Source organism: Dasypus novemcinctus, chromosome 6, assembly GCF_030445035.2.
Source record: "Dasypus novemcinctus isolate mDasNov1 chromosome 6, mDasNov1.1.hap2, whole genome shotgun sequence".
Lineage (NCBI taxonomy): Eukaryota > Metazoa > Chordata > Mammalia > Cingulata > Dasypodidae > Dasypus > Dasypus novemcinctus.
The window spans coordinates 130,760,081-130,782,428 of NC_080678.1; the positions used below are offsets into that span (position 1 = coordinate 130,760,081).

The following is a 22,348-nucleotide window of genomic DNA, read 5'->3' on the forward strand; positions in this document are numbered from 1 at the left end:
TGCTAGCTGTGAAACTTTGGACAAGGAGTTCTTAAATTGTTTTCTCACCCGTAAAGGAATTATTGTTAAGGATCAAATGAGAAAATGGAAGTGAAGAACCTAACACATTTGGCATATAGTAAGGGCTTGATAAAAGTTAGCTTTTGCCCTGTTGATCATCTAACTGAGTGATCTTTAAACGAGGTTACTCACATCATCAGTATACTGGCTCTTTCCCAGGATTAGCAAAGACACATGGATGGTCTTATGGGAATCAGTTCCCAGGTCCTAAACTTCCCTTAGGTCCTTTTGTTTAATATCAGTTTGCCTGAGGACAGAACTCCTCAAGTATTTCTCTTTTCCTTCCTCCCTTTTCACAATCACCTATCTCCCAGTTTACAAAACAAGGGGCTGGGATGTGATATAAGACCTCAAGTTTGCAAACAATGTTGTAGTTTGAAATAAAAGTATGAGTTTAGGGAAAGTAGATAATAAAATAGGTTCACATGTCAGGTGGTTTTCAGTTTTTTGCTTCAACCAAATTGCTAGATCACTGAAAATTTCCCATTATTGAAATATGCCGTTATCATCTCTTTATGTGAAGAGTTTTTTAGCATTTATAATTTTTTTTTAAGAAGGAAAATAGGAATAAAGTAACACTGAGCCTTCTCACTCTAGCAATAGGTGATACTAAACCAGTGGTTCATTTAAAAATTCCCATCCATCTTATTAAGAAATATATTGCCAATAAATTTTTCTTTTAATGTTAGTATTTTAATAAAAATTATATAGCTTTGGTCATCTTTGTACTACTAATAATCATGATGAAAAATTGTGAAAAAGATCAAACCAGAATAATTTTTTAAAAGATTTAAGACCATATAGTAATGGGAAATTAATTAACTTATTTTTATATATACTTATTTTTGATGTGGAAAATTATGTAATAAAATATATTACATCAGAGCATGATTATTGTGGAAAGGAAATAAAAGTTCAAGGGGGAAAAGGGGAACAGTATAAAATTTACAATTGTTAAAGAGGTGTTTGTTCATTTACTATTTTTTTAAATGGACGATAGTGGGTGTGCTATTCTATTTAGATTCTACTTTAAAGATTTAAGAATCGTGCAGCAGTTCCAATTTAAAGTATCATTATGTATATTTGGCCAAAAATGATTAACATATCCTTTGCAAGTATTTAAAGGTGTAAAATTTTAGATGTCCCCTTGAAAATGTATGGGAGGATACGTTGTTTTTCAGAATTATCTTAGGAGTTACAAAAACAGCAAAAAATTTGACGATCACTTACCTGACTTTCTGTGTATCTTGGTAAATATCACTCACTCCCTGTGATACCTGTTAACCTAGCACCCAACCTAAGGAGAACAGCTCTTCTGATTTTATCTTAAGATTTTATGTTCTTATCCTGCCATGTTTGGATCAGAACAATTTTGATGATAATCACCATGCTTTGACCAAACCTTGATTTTCCCCCTCACAATCTCTGTTAGTAAATTCAGCCAATTCTGTTTCTTTCTGTCAGATAAATTATTTCTCAGATACCTCAATGATACCTTGTCATTTAACTTCACCTCTTTAACTCTCCATATACCCAATCCCTCTCCCCACAAGCTCACTAAAATTTAAGTCAGAATCTCCTATTTCGTGAATGTCATGTGAATTTTTCCACCACAAGGATTTTTCTTATCCATATAAACTTGGAAATAAATATTGACTTAGTTGGGGCATAGTTGTGGAAGAGGAGAGTGCAGGAAAAGGGAAAGTATGTATCACCAAGCTCCATAATCTATTCAAACCTTACTTTTGACAGATACAGAGTTACCTACGAAAGAAAGGAAGAGGGAGCAGGGAGGAAAGGTCTGAAGCGATTATTCTTAGTGACGCCACATCAAGTCTTCTAGGGGTTACAGACTTAATTGGTTTATTCTAGAATCTTCTTTGACATCAGTGGCAAGCTCACCAGCAGAAGAGGAATTAATATAATGAATTATTTACATTTTATATGCTAGGTACTTGTTACATTCTACCTTAGTTTCCTTCCATTCACCCTATAAGACAGGTATTTTTATCTTTCATTTTAAAGCTGAGGAATCTAAATCCCAGAGAGAAATAAGGTTAGTTTTTCAAGGTCATAAAGTTAATATTTGGCCAAGCTGAAATTTAAGCTATGTCATTCCAAAGCTCTTGAATTTTGCAGTATACCATACTGCCTCCAATCTCTTGTTGGCAAAGTCTACTTTTACTTTTAAAGAAAAGTAATATGACATTTAGCATTCTGGTTTCTAACACTCTTTGTTTCTATAATTCTTCAATCACACCCAGCTTTTAGCCATCTCATATACAAGTGTCCTCATCATATATAATGCACTTAGGTTAGAATATGTGAACTCATATAGAATACCACAGACATTGTAGGATCTCTTCATACATCTGAGATGCCTGCTCCCACTGACCGGTGGTGTTCTATTGTTTTCATTCCTATAATCATCTTTGAAAGAGAAGACAGAAACAAAACAGGAGTTGAAGAATTATCCATTCTCTTTTTTTTCCGTTAGCCACTATTATGTAAGCAGTAGATCCATTGGGTGGTGGTCTTTCTCTAAGTACTGCCAAAACAAAGCGCCTTTCTTTGGTTTTTCTTTGTGTTTTCTGCAAGGCTGAGCTCTGAGCTTTAGCCTTTCTAGTGCTCTCCTTGGGTGCTCTCCGCTCTCTTACCTATCTTTCCATTCTTCATGTAAGTTTTCTTTAGATCTGGGATTATTTCAGAGTTGCCAGTATAACTCCTAACATCTCTTTCTTGTCCTCTTTTTCCTTATATTTAAAAACAAATTGTTAAAAAAAATAAGAAATTCAGCTGAAAAGTAAAACTTGTGCTTTTGATGGTTTCCAAATGATCTTGACCCATCTTCCCTGACAGAATCCCAAATCACGGGCTCATAGTCACCTTTTATAACATTATACCAAGGATTTTCCTTTCTGACCATCTCATGTTTGAGAATAACATGGTCAATTTCTGCTTGTTTTTTTTTTTTTTTTTTGTCACTTTTACAATAACAATTCTTTTCCATTAATATTTTGTTTCAGAATTATATTTCTCAGGTAGTACTGAATGTCAGCTTTCAAATTAAGAACTTATCAAATAATGTACTTTTAATCAAATAAAATTTTACACATAATTGTTGATATCTTTCTGTGGCAGTTTTCCCATCTGACATGGACACATCTCTGATCTGGTTGGCGGTCGCTCCACTCGCAGGAATACAGTTTCCATACCTTCTACCCTGCTCGTCCACCTCTGTTAGGCGGCCTTTGCTTTGGACTAGGGCAGCGTAGTCTGCTCTTCAGTCACATCTGTCCTAAACCTCATTATTACTGTGAAATCGCACCCCCATACTACTCTATGATTGTAATAAAATATATTTTATTACTCCAGTTGTTTAGGAAAAGGTCTCAACACTTTAATTATTTTCATACGAAAAACTAAATAGTAATGTATTAATATATGCCAAATTTGAGGGTGGAAAACAAACTTTATTTATGTGCAATTCTAACACGCCATCTACATACATATGTTTCCCATTAGAAAAAGTATTTTACAGTCTTCATAACAATATTTCAGCAGAAATTCTGCTAAATTTTCAGTATCCATTTTTACACATTAAAATATGCAGGTCCTTTACATTGACTGAATTAGAATTTGTGTTTTTTGAATATTTTAAAAATTAATCATAAATTTAATATATTAAATCATTGGACCATTTCTAATTTTACCATTGCTCTTCTTCTAGGATTCACCAAAAGCCCAGCTACGGAGAACAATAGAATGTTGTCGGACCAATTTATGTAACCAGTATTTACAGCCTACACTGCCCCCTGTTGTTATAGGTAGGTTAGGAGAGAAAAGGCTGAGGGTGATTCTCAGTAAAAATATTCTCTGGTTTTAACAAAAGGCAGACTGTCTAGAATTTAACACTATAATTTCCCCCCTTTTAATGGGATGTGGTAGAAAGATAACGTGTTTATTTCCATTGTCAGGTCCATTTTTTGATGGCAGCATTCGATGGCTGGCTGTGCTCATTTCTATGGCAGTCTGCATAATTGCTATGATCATCTTCTCCAGCTGCTTTTGTTACAAGTAAGATCATTTATTTTTGTGGGAAACAGATTCAGTTTGAATATTTAACAACCATTATTAGGTGTTAGGAATTCAGTGGCAATACTTGAGTATCCTTGAAAGATGCAAAATATTTTTTTGAGTTTGTTGACTGTTAGATATTAGCGGTTGCCCTTAAAGCCGGTGGGCAGAAGCCCTGACCATTGTGTGCAGTCCAGAAACTATTCACCTGTAGTCTAACGCCTTTAACTAGATTACAGCTTTCATCAGGGAAGAGAGGACCGCGCTACCCATCAATTAATTTTATACACTCTGCTAGTTATTGTATGTTAATGAGTATTTGTAATTTTAGAACAGTTGCTAAGTTTGACCACTGTTTGGTTTTTAAGTTATGCTGTGTTGTATAAACTTTAGTATAGCTCACTGTCCTAAAATATTTTCCTTTTCAATTGAATCTCAAAACTATTTTCTTAATTTTCTTCTGCCTCTTAACCATTGAAATTTTAAATGTTTCTAAATAATTGTATTGGCTTTTAAGATAACAATATTAATATATTCTATTGTGGAAAAGGTTCAACAATCCAGAAGGGTACAAAGTAAACATGAGAGGTTTACTCCTCCTGTAAATGTCATATCCACAGGTGACTTAAAAGTTTTTTGGGCATGTTTCATGTTTCATAATTAGTCTCTATGTGAGTATTGTACATTTCTATAAATTTACTGTTACATTTTACAATGTATTCATGTTTATATGTGTACCTGTAAAAATACATTGTTTATTTTTAAAATGAGATAATTTCATGTTTTTTTCCTCTTACCCTCTCCAAAGAATGTTAGAAATCATCAGTAACAGTGTATACATAGAATTCTACTTTAGTTATGCATTCTAATTTTAGTGCTCTATTGATGGAAATTTAGGATTCTTCTAGGCCTGAGCTGTAACAGTTTATGAAGTACACAGATACCAGGAATGGGTCTTTCAGGCTCCTTTCACAGTTTTATTTTATTTTATTTTTTCCTTTCACAGTTTTAAACTAAATACTACAGAGATCATGACGGCTTTGCTTATTTAGCTTTTGAATTTTGTGTGCTCTCTGTCCATTTGAAGATCCATTATTGATCATATTTACAAGATTAGTAATTGGAGTAGTTTTTTTTCTTCCCCTTCCCCACCCTGCTGTTTTTTGCTCTCTGTGTCCATTTGCTGTATGATCTTCTGTATCTGTTTCTCTTTTTGTCTTCTCATCTTTCTCCTCTAGGATTCACCGGGGTTCGATCCTGGGGACCTCTGATGTCGAGAGAAGTTCCCTGTCAATTGTACCACCTCAGTTCCTGGTCTCTGCTGTGCTTTACCTTGACTCTTCCCTTTGTCTCTCTTTTGCTGCGTCGTCATCTTGCTGCATGACTCACTTGCATGGGCACTGTCTCACCGTGTGGGCACTGGCTCGCTGTGCAAGCACTCACGGGCACTCGCAGGGTACTCGGTCACCGCACAGGCACTGGCTCACCACGCAGGCATTCACGTGAGCATAAGCTCGCCACGCGAGCACTTGGCTCGCCACACGGGCACTTGCGTGGGCACTCGGCTCACTGCATAGGCACTGGCTCACCACACAGGCACACTTTCTCTTCTTCCTGTTCACCAGGAGGCCCCAGGGATCAAACCCGGGTCCTCCATATGGTAAGTGGAGGCCTTATCAGTTGAGCCACATCCCCTTCCCTAATTTGAGTTTTTCATTCCCATTTAGCTCAGCTTTTACAAGTCACAAGTTGCTATCCATAGCAAGACATGAACTGATAGGAATAAAGTTAAAGAGTGGTATGTCTTTAAAATTAGCAAAGTCAGTCTCTTTTATGAACCTCAATAGTACTTTGTTTCACATTTTTTCTGAGGACTGTTTTCCTCTAGTCTAGATGTATATGCAAATTGATTGTTCTGAGATCTGATTTACATTCATGGTAGCATGGCCCTCAAAATCAGTCTAAAGGTAATTGTTAGGGGGACAGTTTACTTTATCATGGTGCAGCCATACACTGCCATATTATTTCGCTACTAAAGAAAGGGAAGTTCTTTATGTGTACTGCTGTGGAATGACTCCCCAGATGTGTTATGAAGTGGAGAGGCAAGAGGCAGAGCAGTACTACTTCTGGAGGTGAACACGGGCATGTTTCTGTTTGAATATGAGTAGCTGGTCTCCAGCAGATTACCCAGTTTGCAGATTCCTTCTAGGGAAGCAAAGTTGATGATTTGGGGATAGGGGTGGGAAGAAGAGTTTTTAAATGTATGCCATTTTACACCTTTTGAATTTGAAACCATTTGAGTCAAGTTCCCATACAAAAATTTAAAATTATAATTATTAAATGGTTAAGTATATATGAAAAGCAAATCAAGCCAGATCCTAGCTTATAAATCCTAAATGGATTAAAGTGAGACAATCCAAAATTTAGAACCTTAAGAATATATTTATGACATTAGGGTTGGGAAGGATTTCTTTTTTTTTTTTTTTTTTTTTTTTAATTTAAAAAAAAATTTATTTTTTAATTTATCTCCCTTCTCTCACCCCCCCCCACCGTTGTCTGCTCTCTCTGTCCATTTGCTGTGTGTTCTGTGTCCACTTGCATTCTTGTCAGCGGCATTGGGAATCTGTGCCTTTTTTTTTTTGCATCATCTTGCTGCGTCAGCTCTCAGTGTGTGCAGTGACGCTCCTGGGCAGGCTGTGCTTTTTTTGCGCAGGGCGGCTCTCCCTGTGGGCGCACTCCTTGTGCGTGGGGCTCCCCTAGGCGGGGGACATCCCTGCATGGCACAGCACTCCTTGCGCGCATCAGCACTGTGCATGGGCCAGCTCACCACATGGGTCAGGAGGCCCTGGGTTTGAACCCTGGATCTCCCATATGATAGGCGGATACTTTATCAGTGCCAAATCCGCTTCCCGGAAGGATTTCTTAAAGACCCAAAAGCACATGTCAGAGTTAAAGGGTGATAAATTTGGCTACATTAAAGTTGAAAACTGACATAAAAGATACCATAAACAGTGACTTCGCAATCACCAACTGAGAGAAGATAGTTTTGTCATATCACCATAAAAATTTAGTATCCAGAGTATATAAAGAATTCCTACAAATAATAAGAAAAAAGAATATAATACCCATGTTGAATAATGTGCAAAGAACATGAACAGGCAGTTCACAGAAGATAAACTGAACGACTGATAAGCATTTGAAAGATATGTTCAACATTACTTGTAATCAGGGAGGCAAATTGAAACAAAGAAATGTTTCATACCTATTAGGTTGACAAAAGTAAAAAGACAGGTCAAGATTTTGGTTGGAATGTGGGGAACTGGACATTCTGATATTAGGCTTTTGGGGGGAGTATAAATCATTCCACTCTGGAAAACACTTTGGTGATACTATAAAAATGAAGGGGAAGAAATTCTCACACGTCTCCACAAGCGTAAATGTTTGTGGCAACGTTGTTCATATTCACGCACATTTGGAAGTCACTAAAAACTTGGTTATCATTTGGTAAGTAACACAAATTCGCAGCAAGAACACTAGATGCCATTTAAGTAATTTCCCTGGGAGATGGTGATGCCCAAGACCATGGATCCCAGGTCCAGGCCTCCGGGTTTGGCTCCCGGTTTCACCAGTCGGCTAGCTGTGTGGCCGAGGGCAGATAGGACCCTCGTGGCCATGGTTTCCTCATTTCTAAAGTGGTACTAATGTCCTGCACCTCGTAGGGGCGTTACAGAGATGAGCTGAGTCAGCACGTGAACATTGCCTGGCACACTCAGTATCCATAAAAACGAGCTCTTGGTTTTTTACAAGTATTAACACGGATAACTGTGTAAAACCAAGCCTTTTTTTTTTTAAAGCAAATTGCCATATATTAATACAATAGATACTATTTATGTAAATTTTTATACAGAAAAACTAGGTGATTATGAATATATGCATGTTTAAGTAAAGTATAAGTAGAAAGGATATATAAACTTCAGAATAGTGGTTGTCTCTGAGGAGGTAAGTGGTTGGAGAATCAAATATTTCTATAATATTTATTCATTTAAAATATATCTGAAGTAAAGATATAGTATAATCTTTATAATTATTATTAAATATACATGGTGTCTACATGGATACCAATTTAGTTCATGTATGGTGACATATTTCATAATTTGACATTTTAAAATCAGTGGTCTTCAAAAATATCATGAATTACTGAGAACTTGATTTCTTTTTCATAAACTCCTTTTCTGTTTTTCTTCAGATAGGAAACGCATTTTTTGTTTTGTTTTAATGTTTGTTTGTTTTTTAATTAGAGAAGTGGGTTTACAGAACAATCGTGGATAAAATAAAGGATTCCCATATACTGTCCTATTAACACATTGCATTATATATGGAATATTTGTTATAATTGATGAAAGCACATTTTAAAAATTGTACTATAAACTATAGTCCATGACTGAGTGTAGGGCTCACTGTGTAGCACAGTACCATGGATTTTTTTTTTTCCAATTTTCATTCTATTACTATATATAAAACCTAAAAATACCCCTTTTAACAGCATTCAGATATATATTTCAGTGCTACATTCAGAATATTGTACTACCATCACCACCATCCATTTCCAAACCTTTTACAATTAACCTAAATAGAAATTCTGTACAAGTTAAGCATCAACTCCCAATTTTCTACCCCAGTCCATCCCCTGATAAACCTATATTCTAGATCCTTACTCTGAATTTTCTTATTATAATTAGTTGATATCAGTAAGATCATATAATATTTGTCTTTTTGTGTCTGGTTTTTTTCTCTCAGCTTAATGTCCTCAAATTTCATACATTTTGTCGCATGTATCAGAACTTCATTCCTTTTTACAGCTGAATAATATTCTGTTGAATGTATATACTACATTTTGTTATCTGTTCGTCAGTTGAGGGACACTTGGGTTGCTTCCACCATTTGGCAATTATGAATAATGCCACTGTGCGTGTCAGTGTGCGCATAGCTGTTCATGTCCCTGCTTTCACTTCTTTTGAGTATATACCTAATAGTGAAATTGCTGGGTCATAGAGTAATTCTATACTCTGCTCTCTGATAAACCGCCAAACTGTCTTCCACAGCAGCTGCATCATTTTACATTGCCACCAGCAGTGAATGAATGTTCTTATTTCTCCACATCCTCTCCAATTCTTGTTTCTGCACTTCTTTTTTTAAGGAAGTACCAGGGATCGAACCCAGCACCTTGTATATGTGAGGCAAGCTGTCAACCACTGAGCTACACCTGCTCTGCATTTTCTGCATTTTTTTAAAATACTCTTAAGGCATTCATTTATTAAAATGTTCTTTGCCAAGATTTCACATTAGCTTAAAATTCAGTTCAGTCTTGCTCTTTCTCTACTGAGGTCTCCATTTCAACATATTACATAAAAACACCTTCTCCAGCAATCAGTGTTTCCAGAGCCCCGTGGTCAACCTCTTTGTTCCCTAGGTGAACCAACTAGATGTTAATACTGCTCTGCTACAAGGTAAAAGCTCCTAACTCATCCTAATGGAAAAGGAGTGAAACTTCTGCAAACTGTACTTTTTAGGAGGTACTTTGTGCTTATGAAAAGAAACCAGTGAGTCCTCTAAGAACAAAAGGGAGTATTTTACAGTTAAGCACATGACTTAACTGTATGTGCTTTGCCAGTCCAGGTTGTTAATACTCTTCTTGTTCTTCCTGGGGGCCCCCTTCATCAGGTATCACAAAGCCTTCGTCTGTAGCATAGAGGATGTCCACAGTCCTCTGCAATACAGGGTCGTTTCCCCCCTCATTCTCCTGGCAAATCAATTCAATATTCCATAGTTTTCCAAAGTAGAATCTCTCTCCTTCTCCAAATCTTCAACGTTTAGTTGTAATACATTGACCTGCTGCATCAGTTTAGCTGCTTCATCGTCCCCATTTCCTATATCAGGATTCTTTCTCACCACACCTGGGCCAGCCTTAGGAGTTGCAGTAGTTCTCTGTGTTGAAATGGGCCTCCGTGGAGCTGCACTGCTAGAGCTGAGAGGTTTCTTTGGTCTATTCAGAGCTGGAGCAGCAAGGGAGGGAGCCACTGCCATTTCCTGACCTTGTCTAGCAGCTACAGGATCATAGTCTTTTCCATCATAGTTTGCATCAAAAAACTTCTTGAACCACTGAACAAATTCAAAATTGTCCTGAAACTTTCCTTTTATTAATTTGTCCACAGGAATTATTTTGTCAATACATTCTCTTAAAACCTGCTTGTAATATTTTGAAGTTCTGGATGTAGTCATGTTCTAACTTAGCTTGGAATTTCACTTTCTTCAAGGCGATGGAGCCAGGAAACAGCATGTCCATAAACTGACAATAGGCAGCCCCTGAGCACAACTGTTCAATCTCTCAAATTCAACAGCAGAGGCTCGTTGATCCATGCCAGCACGTCATGCCGACTTAGGTTATCGCTGGTCACTGATGTCAAGTATACGTTCACTTCCGTCTTCTAGATCTGTGCCTTTATGTTTCCCACGGCACTTGGCACGGTGCCTTCCACACACTGGATAATCAGTAAATGTTCCTTACCGGCTCTTGGTGGGACCACGTCCACTGCCTGTGCCCCGCTCCAGTTCCGTCTTTGTCCCGTTCAAACGCCCGACCCCATTTTCTGCATATTTAATAGCAGCCATTCTAATGGGTGTGAAATGGTATCTCATTGTGGATTTGAGTTGCATTTCCCTGATGGCTAATGATGCTAGTGATGTTGAGCATGCTTTTGTTTTGATTTGTTTTGTTTTTTGTTATTTTAGGAGGTACTAGGGATTGAACCCAGGACCTCCTATATGCAAAGCTCAACCACTGAGCTACACCCATTCCTCTTGAGCATCCTTTCACGTGCTTTCTGGCCATTTTGTATATCTTTGGAGAGATGTCTATTCAAGTCTGTTCCCCATTTTTTAATTGTTGTTTGCCTTTTCGTTGTTAATTTGAAGGATTTCTTTTTATATTCTGGATATTAAACCCTTATCAGGATATGTGGCTTTCAAATATTTTGTTTGATTGATTGTTATCATTTTACTTTCATGATAAATTTTTTAAGGCAAAAAAGTTTTTTATTTTGATGAGGTCTTATTTATCTATTTTTAAATTTGGTTCTTGTACTTTGGGTATAAAGTCTATGAAACCATTGCCTATCATAAAGTCCTAAAGATGGTTCCTTACATTTTCTTCTAGGAGTCTGATAGTTCTGGCTCTTATATTTAGATCCATTTTGAGTTCGGTTTTATATATGGTGTGAGGTTGAGGTCCTCCTTTTTTTGGCAATTGGAGATCCAGGGTTCCCAGCACTGTTTGTTGAAGAGACTCTTATTTCCCAAATGAGTAGTATTTGTACCCTTGTCAAAAATCAGTTGGTCATAAATGTGAGAGTTGATTTCTGAACTCTCCGTGAGTTTTAAGATCAGGAAATATGAGTCCTCCAACTTCATTTTCTTTTTCAAGATGGCTTTGGCTATTCAGGACCCCTTACCTTTCCATATAAATATGATGATTGGTGTTTATTTCCATTTCTCTAAAGAAGGTTATTGGAGTTGGGATTGCGTTGGATCCATACATCACTTTGGGCAGGAAGTCTCCCAGTCCGTGAACACAGAACGTCCTTCCATTTATTCAGATCGTCTTTGATCTCTCTTGCAGTGTTTTGTGGTGTTGATATTGCACCCCACCACTTTGCTATATTCTTTTATTAGCGCTAAGAGCTTTGTTGCGGTTTGTTTTTGTTTTGTTTTGATATAAAAATACATATGTATAAATTCAAGTAATAGAAGAAAATATGTAAATATTCCTACACCCACAAGCTGCTGCAGCTTGCGCTACGTCCTTTCAGGTCTTTGAAGGCTTACATACATTTATTTTATAGATAAGATTACACTTTATGTGCTTTTTTAAAGGTGCTTTTTCCCCTTGCCAATACACTATCAGCATCTTTCCATTTCAGTATAGCGCACAGAACAGCTCTACTCCGTAAACTACATTTCTAGATGTATTTTATAACATGATATATTATCCCATTGTAAGGCTGATTTTGGTTATGATTCTATCTGAAGGATGGTGGCATAGACAATCTCAAAGCTTTTTCTTATCTTGGAATTTTATAGCTTTAGAATTTTAATATAGGTTGTTTTCTGCTCTTTTTAAAAGGCATTATTGTAAGAGCATCTCAAGTAGACGACGTTATAATCGTGATTTGGAACAGGATGAAGCATTTATTCCAGTTGGAGAATCGTTAAAAGACCTTATTGACCAGTCACAAAGTTCTGGTAGTGGATCTGGACTACCTTTATTGGTAAGATGAAATTTCATCCAAACATCAATGCTGTTAATGGAGATTAGGAACTAATACTAGACACATTTTTACATTTTTCTTCTTATTTAGAAAGAGGCATGTAATAACACTAGACAAAATTAGTTAAAAATAAGAAAAATGATGGGAAATAAACAGAACAGGTAACTATAAGGAAGAGCTGCCGTGAGGATAATAAAACAAATGTGGTTATGATGTCCTGCCTAACCTGGAGAGCCATCACAAATTTCGCTCTAAGCATTTTAACAGCCAGCTTGAAGAGGAATCAGATATAAAATTCCTTGCATCTATAAGGTTAAACTGTTTTTTTAATAGAAGTATAACTGAGTTTCTGAAGCCAAAGAGAAGTTCATAGAGAGCACACTTTGCTCAAGAAGATACTATCTTACCAAAACACAGTTTAATCAAAATAATTTTAAAGGGGGTTATAAGTAATTCTAATGAAGTAATTAATATGGGAAGTATTCCGATGTGGGGGTTGAGAGGACTCTTATAGTAAACACTAGATATCCAGATAGGTTTTTAATTGTTTCCTTAATTGCATTTGGTCAAAGTAAATACATTGACCTCTAATTTTAAAGTGAAGCTGTCTATGCAAACAACATGATAGCCTGTGTTAGAAAATCCCAAGAAAGTACGAAAAAGCTCCTACAACCAAAAAATGAGTTTATCAGCTTATAGAATACAAGGCCGGTGTACAAAAATCATTCAATTTAAATACATTATCAGTCAATTGGAAAGTGAAATTTAAAAGAATATTTAAAATAGCATCAAAAACATTAAATTCTTCGGAACAAGTTTAACAAAATGTATGCAATATCTGCACGCCGAAAACTATAAAACATTGCTGAAAGAAATTAAAGACCTAAATTAATGGCAATATATATCCTATTTATGAATCAGAGGACTCAGAGTTATCCCTTTATCGATATATGGTTAAATTCATTCCAAACCAAAGTATAACTCTGGTAGAAAATGTTCAGTTGATTTTGACATTTATGTGGAAATACAAAGGTCCTAGAAGAACCAAAACTCTTCTGATAAAGAACAAAGTTAGAGGACTCACTGTCTGATTTCTGGACTTATTATGAAGTTTATAGTAATCAACACAGTGTGGAACTATCAAACCTGTAGAAGAAAATGTTGGAGAAAATCATTATGATCTTGGGTTCAGTGAAGAATTTCTTAAGACACAAAAAGTATGGATCATTTGAGAAAAAAAAAAACAAAAGATAAATTGCGCTTGGTCAAACTGCAATCACAAGACCCTATTAAGGAGGCAGACTTGGCCCAGTGGTTAGGGCGTCCGTCTACCACATGGGAGGTCCGTGGTTCAAGCCCCGGGCCTCCTTGACCCGTGTGGAGCTGGCCCTGCACAGTGCTGATGCGCACAAGGAGTGCCTGCCACACAGGGGTGTCGCCCATGTAGGGGAGCCCCACGCGCAAGGAGTGCACCCCTTAAGGAGAGCCACCCAGCCTGAAAGAAAGTGGAGCCTGCCCAGGAATGGCGCCGCACACATAGAGAGCTGACACAACAAGGTCACGCAACAAAAAGAAACACAGATTCCTGTGCCACTGACAACAACAGAAGCGGACAAAGAAGACGCAGCAAATAGACACAGAGAACAGACAACCGGGGTGGGGGGAAGGGGAGAGAAATAAATAAATAAATAAATCTTTAAAAAAAAAAAAAAGAAGACCCTATTAAAAAAGATGAAAATACAAATCAGATTTGGATAAAATATTTGCAACTTAATACATATAGTTATTTTTATCTAGAGTAACTCAAAAATAAGACAACTCAATTTTTTTAAATGGACAAAATATTTTAATAGACATTTCCACGAAAAAGACATATGAATGGCAAATAAGCACTTACAACGATGCCCGGATTCATTAGTCGTCACGGACTTGCAAATTAAACATGAGAGTCCATTTATTGCACATGCACTAGTATGGCTAAGATTGACAGTATCAAGTACTGAAAAGGATATAGTACTGAAAAGGCAATATTCATTACTGATGGAAATGCAACTTAGTACAGCCACTTTGTGGAAAATTTGACAGTTTATTTTAAAAGTTAAGAAATACTTTCCATACAAGTGATGTATTTATATGAGAGGAATGAAAACATGTCCACACAAAGACCTGAACATGAATTTCATAGCAGCTTTATTCATAAAAGGGATAAATTGAAAACAACTTAAAAGTCCAACAACTGGTAAATGGATAAATTTGTACATACATACAGTGAAAACTACTCGGCAATAAAAAGGAACAAACTACTCATTTGTCCTGTCCAACAATATGGATGAATTTCCAAAGCGTTTTGTGCTAAGCGAAAGAACCCAGACATAAAGACTACATATTGTATGTTTCCATTTATGTGATATTCTAGAAAAGGCAAAACTGTAGGATGGAAAACAGATCTGTGATGCCATGGGCTAGAAGTGGGTTAGGAGGGGTTGACTAACTGCAAAGAGGTAGGAGGGAATTCCCTTTGTGGGTAATGGAAAAATTCATTGTCTTAACTGTGATTTTGTTGGTTTTGTGGCTATATAAATTTGTCAGAACTCGTTTAATTCTACTCAAAAAGGGTAATTTCTTGTATTTAATTATACCTTAATAATCCTGTCTTTTAAAAGAAGTTATAAATGATTCTGTAAGAAATTATCCCTGAAGTCAGTCAGTTTAGGTATGCACAAAATCTAGCCAAGTGGAGTTGTATTTCCAACCTAGAACATAGTGTTCTTTTAATTTAGAATGGCTACTAGTGCTGCTGAAAATGAACAGTAGTAATTAATGTACATCTTTCATTCATTCATCAAATATTTATTAAAGCAACTTGTTGTACATTAGATATTGTCCTAATTCCTAAAGTGTGTAAGGAGACTGAATTCAAATTGTATATAAATAATTATAAAAGTGTAATTGTGTTAAGTATAATTATAAAAGTATAATTATTATTCTAAGAAAACTGCACATGGAAACCGATGAGCTTGAGTGAATTCTAAGAGTTGCAGTAAGGCAGATATAGGGGAATGAGGGTGGGTGATTATTAGGAATGAGGCTGAAGGGGCCAGATCATGTAGGGTCATTTAGGCTGAGTTGAACATCTTTTAACTATCATTTAGATCTTGCTTCGTAACAAACCATCCCAAAATTTTGTGACTTGAAGCAACAAGTATTTGTTATTTCTCATGATAACGTGGTCTGCTGGGCAGTTCTTCTGGGCATGCTCATCTGGAGCTAGATGGCCTAGTCCATGCACATGGCTGGCAGGTGACCTGGTGGATGAGCACTGGCCACACGGCATGTGAAGGATAAGAGGGCAAGCTCTAGGAAACAAAGCTTTGCTTGCATCACATTTGCTACTGTTTCAGTGGCTGATGAAAATCACGTAGCCAAGCAGAGAGTCAATGTGAGAGGAAACTTCTCAAGGGTGTATGCATTAGTCAGCCAAAGGGGTGCTGATGCAAAATACCAGAAATCTGTTGGCTGAATAAAGAGCATTTATTTGGGTTAGAAGTTTACAGTTAGCAGGCCATAAAGCATGTTACTTCCCTCACCAAAGGCTGTTGCCACGTGTTGGAGTAAGACATCTGCAAGGGTTCGGCCTTCCTCTTGGAGATCCGTGGTCCCAGCTTCTTCCAATATTAGCTGTAGGCCACCAGGCTCTGTAGGCTTTGTCTCTCTCCCTGGGGCTCGATTCTCTCTGGGCTCAGGCTTCTCTCCACAAGGTCACCTGTAAACTGTCAGGTGAACAGCTCTGGCCTCTGCCATGTCTGTGGAGCTGTCCCTATTCCTCTGTGTTCTTCTCCTGTGTTCACTTCCTGGGCTCCAGTTCAAAACTCAAAACTCCTTCTCTGTGGTGCACTTTCTCTGTGGGTCCCCACCCACCAAGAGGGCAGAGACTCAGCGTTCTACTGGCCCAATCAAAGCCTCAGTCATTATTTAATCAAATAAAAGTGAAACCTTTGAATCCAATATAATCTAATACGCCCAGAGGAACAAACCGGTTTACAAGCAATCCAGTGTCTAGCTTTGGAATTCATAAACAATGTCAAACTGCTGTAAGTGTATCTACAAGGAGTGGCATCACTATGACCATTTTTGTAAACAATCTGTTAGTTTTTTATTTCATAATATATTGTACATTGTTTTTTCCTCTTTTGAAATGCATTATAAATTAGGAACACCAGAGTTAATATGTTGTATATACCATGCTTTTTAAGGAGTTGGGTTCTCAGACCTGTTTCTCAGTCTTAATTTATTCTTTTCATTGAGAACTCAAAACCTTTTAACTTTTTTCTATGAAGGTTCAGCGAACTATTGCCAAGCAGATCCAGATGGTTCGGCAGGTTGGTAAAGGCCGGTATGGAGAAGTGTGGATGGGTAAATGGCGTGGTGAAAAAGTGGCCGTCAAAGTGTTTTTTACCACTGAAGAAGCTAGCTGGTTTCGAGAAACCGAAATCTATCAGACTGTGCTTATGCGTCACGAGAATATCCTTGGTGAGTATACTTTTGATTTTAGTCAGTTAGGTATCCTGACAAAGTTAGTGGGGTACAGGTGGAAGGCTGCCATTTGGGCTTTGAAAATGAATTTAACTTTGTACATTTTGCTAAAGGAAACTCAGTGCACTGATTAAAATATAACAGTCCTGAATGCCAAACCACTTTATTTACCAAAAGAAACAGTAGTGAGTTTCAACATTGAAAGAATTGCTAGTTTCATGGGCGTACTGATATATTAAAACCAAATACTTTATAAATAATTGAAGCAATTTTCTAGTGTAATTTTAACTATATGTGCATTTTACCTTTTGTAAGCTATATACCCCACCTCCATCAGATGCAGTTTCATTGTTTGTTCTTTGCTTAGTATTTTTCTCCCACTTTTACACAGTAGCATATAATTTAGGTATGATCTGATCAGTAAGTGCATAATTTATCTAACTTCCTTGACTTTTCTTTTCAGCTATTATTTTCCTGACCTTTAATTTGGAGAAAGGGTAGCACAATGCCAAACATATCATAGGCACTCAGTGACCTTCTTCTGAATGGAAGGAACAGTATTGTTGACCTGCTAGTCAGTGAGCCGGACTGAAAAGGCAGAAATGATGAGGCACTGATGGGCAAATAGGAGTTCGCTTAGTTAAGAGCTAACTCTTAATTGGACACTTTTAACTTTATTATTATTTTTTTAACTTTATTATTCTTAGGTATCCACTTTTCAGTTTGAAGTTGTGAGCCTTTTCCAATTTTTTATCATTTCACATGCTTAGAGAATCATGTAGATTGGGTAACATTTCCCAGGTTATTAGGCAATTATGTGATCTTACTCTTTTATCAGCCATATTATCATTTTTGTGATTATTTTTATGCACAAGTATAGAGTTCTGTGTGTAAATGCTAAAAACACAGTTTTTTTGTTAACACTTCACAATTTTGTCAGGCAGATTAGATTTTTATTTTCTGTATGTGATTACCAAGGTTATCCTCAGTCTCCTTAAGGAGCTTTCATTATTCTTCTTAGCCACCTCTGATAATAACTGATCTATTGAATGCATTCATTGGACAGGTTTTATAGCAGCAGACATTAAAGGCACAGGTTCCTGGACCCAGCTCTATTTGATTACTGATTACCACGAAAATGGATCTCTCTATGACTTCCTGAAATGTGCTACACTGGACACTAGAGCCCTGCTCAAATTGGCTTATTCAGCTGCCTGTGGTCTGTGCCATCTTCACACAGAAATTTATGGCACCCAGGGAAAGCCGGCAATTGCTCATCGGGACCTAAAAAGCAAAAACATCCTTATCAAGAAAAATGGAAGTTGTTGTATCGCTGACCTGGGCCTTGCTGTTAAATTCAATAGGTAAGTGATTCTTTGCCCCACTGTTACGAAATTATTTTAATTTCTGAAAGATATATGCTTATTTGTATTCAAGATAGTGGCATTCTAAAAATTTGTACCAGTGCTTGTGTAGTTATAGATATTTAGTTGGTTTTTTGTTTTTTACAAAGATTGTATCCTACTGTGCATAATTCTCACTGCTTCTTCTTGGCTTAGACATCTTTCTGTGTGTCTAAAGATCCTTCGTTCTTTATAACAGGTGCAAAGTTTTCCATGATATTGATGAGCTATGATTTATCCTGTTAACCCAATTGATGGGCATTTGGTTGCCTCCGATTACGTCTATTATTTTTAAATGCTTTAATGAACATTGTTGTATTATATCTATATATCTAATATCTTTGAGCACTTATACAAGTATTTCTTCATGATGTATTCCTAGAGGAGTTACTTAGACAAAGGATATGTACATTTTAAATTATGGTATATTACAAAGCACCCCTTCAGAAAGCTTGTATCAATTTACACACCCACCAACAGGATATAAATATGCTGTTTTTCTACCACTACTTGATATTGTCAGTATTTTTTAAAATTAGAATTATAAAATTTTTAAAATGTTGAACTCTGAAATGCAGCAGCCATTTCACATTTCAGCATTTATTTCAGTCCATAAAATAAAAAGTACCTGTCTGTAAAATAAAAATGAGACATTTGACTCTTGCACCTGGTTGTTACTATGTTTTAAACCTGTTGTTTTTTCATCAGTGTAGTAGCTGTTGGTTCAGATGTTCATCAGATGCTATATAAAAAAATGTAGTACATTATTAACATCACTTCAAAACAGTTTCCAGAATCTGCCAAAACTAAGGGCCTATGCAACGAGACAGTCATTATACCTTGCAACTCTAAAATTTAGTCCAAATATTGACAAATCAATAAAAATCATATAGTACTAATTGTCAATATGAGTATGTAAATGTTACAATAGAACCAAGTAGTATGATTAGATCCACAAAGAAAAAAATGTAATCCTATGTCACAAAGGCTGAACTTGTCACATGCTATATAAAATAATCCTCGGGAAGTGGAGGTGGCTCAAGAAGTTGGGTGCCTGCCTAACAAATGGGGGGGGGGGGGGTTGTCCCAGGTTCGAGTCCTGGGTTTGGTTCCCAGTGCCTCCTAAAAAAACAAGAAGACAGCAAGATGATGCAACAAAGAAACACAGCGAGGAAACACGATGAGAGACACAAGAAGCAGGGAGCTCAAGTGGCTGGGCGCCTCGCCCCCACATGGGAGGTCCCAGGTTTGGTTCCCAGTGCCTCCTGAAAAGAAGACGAGCAGAGCAGGCAGCACAGGCAAAGAGGGGGGAGTTAAGGGAAGAAATTAGTAAATAAGTCTTAAATAATTTTAAAAAGTAAGTGATCCTCTTTTACTTTATTTTCTCATTTACTCTTTTTGGGACTACAGTGGTTTCTTATTTTGAGTGTTGTCCTCGTTCTTAGATTTCTCTTTCACTTTTCTTCCTTATTTTCCTGCTGGTCATTTTTTTTCATGTGGAGTAAGTAGGTGGTGATCTTCTGTGTTGCTTTAACTACTGTTTGCCCCTCAGCCCACTCTAGTCTGCTTCAACTAGCTTTCTCCTGAAGCAGCTCGTACTAAGATCACCAGTGACCTGCTTTCGTGTTGATAAATGTAAAGACTATTTTCAGTTCTTCTCTTGTTTGTCCTCGGCAGCATTTAACTGTGTTTATTTTTTCTCCTGCTTAAAATAATTACTTTTCTTAGCGTCTTGTTTTCCTTGTAGTTCCCAGGTGCCTCTTCCCAGTTTACAGGCTCATTCTCCTTCACTTAGCAGCTAAACATAGGCGTTCCTGCAGAACTCATAAATGATATCTCCAGTATCTCTTTAGGTGGCACTGTGACATGGCTTCAGTCCTTTCTCTGCCTAGGTGACTCAGAAACAGAGTCAGTACTGCCCGTTATTCGCAACTGGTAGCAGCACTCACAGCGTTGACCAGTCAGCCGTTGCCGGTCTGGCTGCCTTTTCTGCTGCCGTGTGGGCAGCATGGTGGTAGGTCTTCCTGGTTAACCCCAGTATCAGCCAGTTACCTGTGGAGTTGAACTGAATGCTCTTCTTGCATTTATTAGGTTTTTTTATTATAAAGAATTTTAAGCATACACAAAATAAGAGTGATTATTTTTTATTTCTCATCTAGTATTCTTTCTATGATACTGCTGAGTAAACAAGCAACTAGTCCTAAAACTTTAAAATGGGAAATTAAAGTGTGACTGGACTGATTTTGGTATGAATTTTGAGTACCTCTTTAGTGGAATTTTTAAAATTATTGATTCTCAATTCCTGTCTGCAAACTTAGAATCCAAAAAGTACTGAGAATAGTAACACTAAATGATTCCTCTCCATTTATCTCCATATTCACTTTTTCTGGGACATACTCAGTGGCCCCTATTTCTTATATTTCAGTATTGTCCTCTTTCTTAGAGAGGCACCAAACTTGTTTGGTGGCAAAACCTGACCTGAACTGGTGTGAGGTAATAATATTTATTGTCATTATTTATTCAGCTTGGTATGAATATTCATACTTAGTGTTTTACTGCAGACATGGTAATATGTTTGATTAGAAAAATGCTCCAGGCTCTGTCAGGAGTGTTCTATAATGTAGTGTATATTTCCTTTTCTAAAATCAGAATTATTCTAATTTAATACATTTGGCCCCAAGAATTTCTGATTAGGGATTATGGATATATATGCACACACAGAGACTAACTTTTACAAAATGTGACAGTACAGGGTGAACTTTTCATTCTCTACCTCCCGCATGGATGTTGTCTTCTATTTCAGTGACACAAATGAAGTTGATGTGCCCCTGAATGCAAGGGTTGGCACCAAACGCTACATGGCTCCAGAAGTGCTCGACGAGAGCCTGAACAAAAACCATTTCCAGCCCTACATAATGGCGGACATCTATAGCTTTGGCCTGATCATTTGGGAAATGGCTCGTCGTTGTATCACAGGAGGTAGGACTTTGGGGTAGTGTGTTTCTGATTATGTTTATATACCCATCATTGTAACATAGCTCTAGTTGCATAATGTAAAGGTCGTATGAGTCAGGGCTCCCCCAGACCGCTCCCAGGCTCAGTGATTCTCCGGAAAGAGTCACAGGACTCAGCATATAGTTGCATTCAATCTAAGGCTTATTATAGTGAAAAGAGATAAAGTAAAATCAGCAAAGGGAAAAGGACAGAGGAAACAAGGGGAAGCTTCCAAGAGTCCTACCCAGTAGTGAGTTATGACAGCACTTTCCTGCTCTCGTCCGGGAAAACTCCTGAGAGACTCGGCATCCAAGGTGGGTCATGTAGGCACCTCGACCTCGCAAGAGCCTAAATTCCAGATTCCAGAAGGAAAGCAGGTGTTGAGCATATCATTTGCATAGTATAGGCACCAGTGAGCCACTCATCATTTTGGAAAAGTTTTATGTCAAATTAGGGAACTGTTTACCAGGCAAGGGCCAACCTTGTAAACAGGCCCTTCTAAAGATAGCACTCTCAGGCCTGCTTTGTTAGCTCGTTTCTGCCCATCATGTTGTCTTTCTTCAAAACAAGAAAATAAAAATAGATTCATTAGTAGAAGGAGTCATGTAAGAAGATAATCAGATTAAAAATTTAAAGAGGGTAAGCAATATGCTTTGCTTTTTAAAAAGTTATTGGAGATAGGCCGTTTGTGGATAGAATATCTCACAGCTGTAATGGGAATCAGTTTTAGTTCTATAGTTCACTTAGAAATATTGAATAGATTGGTTTATTTTGTCCTGCCACCATTTTTGTGCCCATTATATTTTCTCACTCCCTCCAGGGATAGTGGAAGAGTACCAATTGCCATATTACAACATGGTACCCAACGATCCTTCATACGAAGATATGCGTGAGGTTGTGTGCGTCAAACGTTTGCGGCCAATTGTGTCTAACCGATGGAACAGTGATGAAGTGAGT

General features: G+C 37.2%; 1 protein-coding gene and 1 pseudogene across 3 annotated transcripts in view; one reads left to right on the forward strand and one right to left on the reverse strand.

Moving 5' to 3' along the window:
• The window catches only part of BMPR1A (bone morphogenetic protein receptor type 1A), a 153,133-nt gene that overhangs the window by 125,928 nt on the left and 4,857 nt on the right, over positions 1-22,348 (forward strand). For all 3 annotated transcript variants that reach the window (XM_058299405.2, XM_058299407.2, XM_058299406.1), the window contains 7 exons: positions 3,791-3,887; positions 4,038-4,137; positions 12,317-12,461; positions 16,799-16,991; positions 18,061-18,358; positions 21,201-21,376; positions 22,212-22,342. In XM_058299405.2, the coding sequence (XP_058155388.1) occupies positions 3,791-3,887; positions 4,038-4,137; positions 12,317-12,461; positions 16,799-16,991; positions 18,061-18,358; positions 21,201-21,376; positions 22,212-22,342 (1,140 nt within the window). The remainder of the gene's footprint in view (positions 1-3,790; positions 3,888-4,037; positions 4,138-12,316; positions 12,462-16,798; positions 16,992-18,060; positions 18,359-21,200; positions 21,377-22,211; positions 22,343-22,348) is intronic.
• On the reverse strand, positions 9,809-10,806 carry LOC139439197 (microtubule-associated protein RP/EB family member 1 pseudogene; annotated as a pseudogene).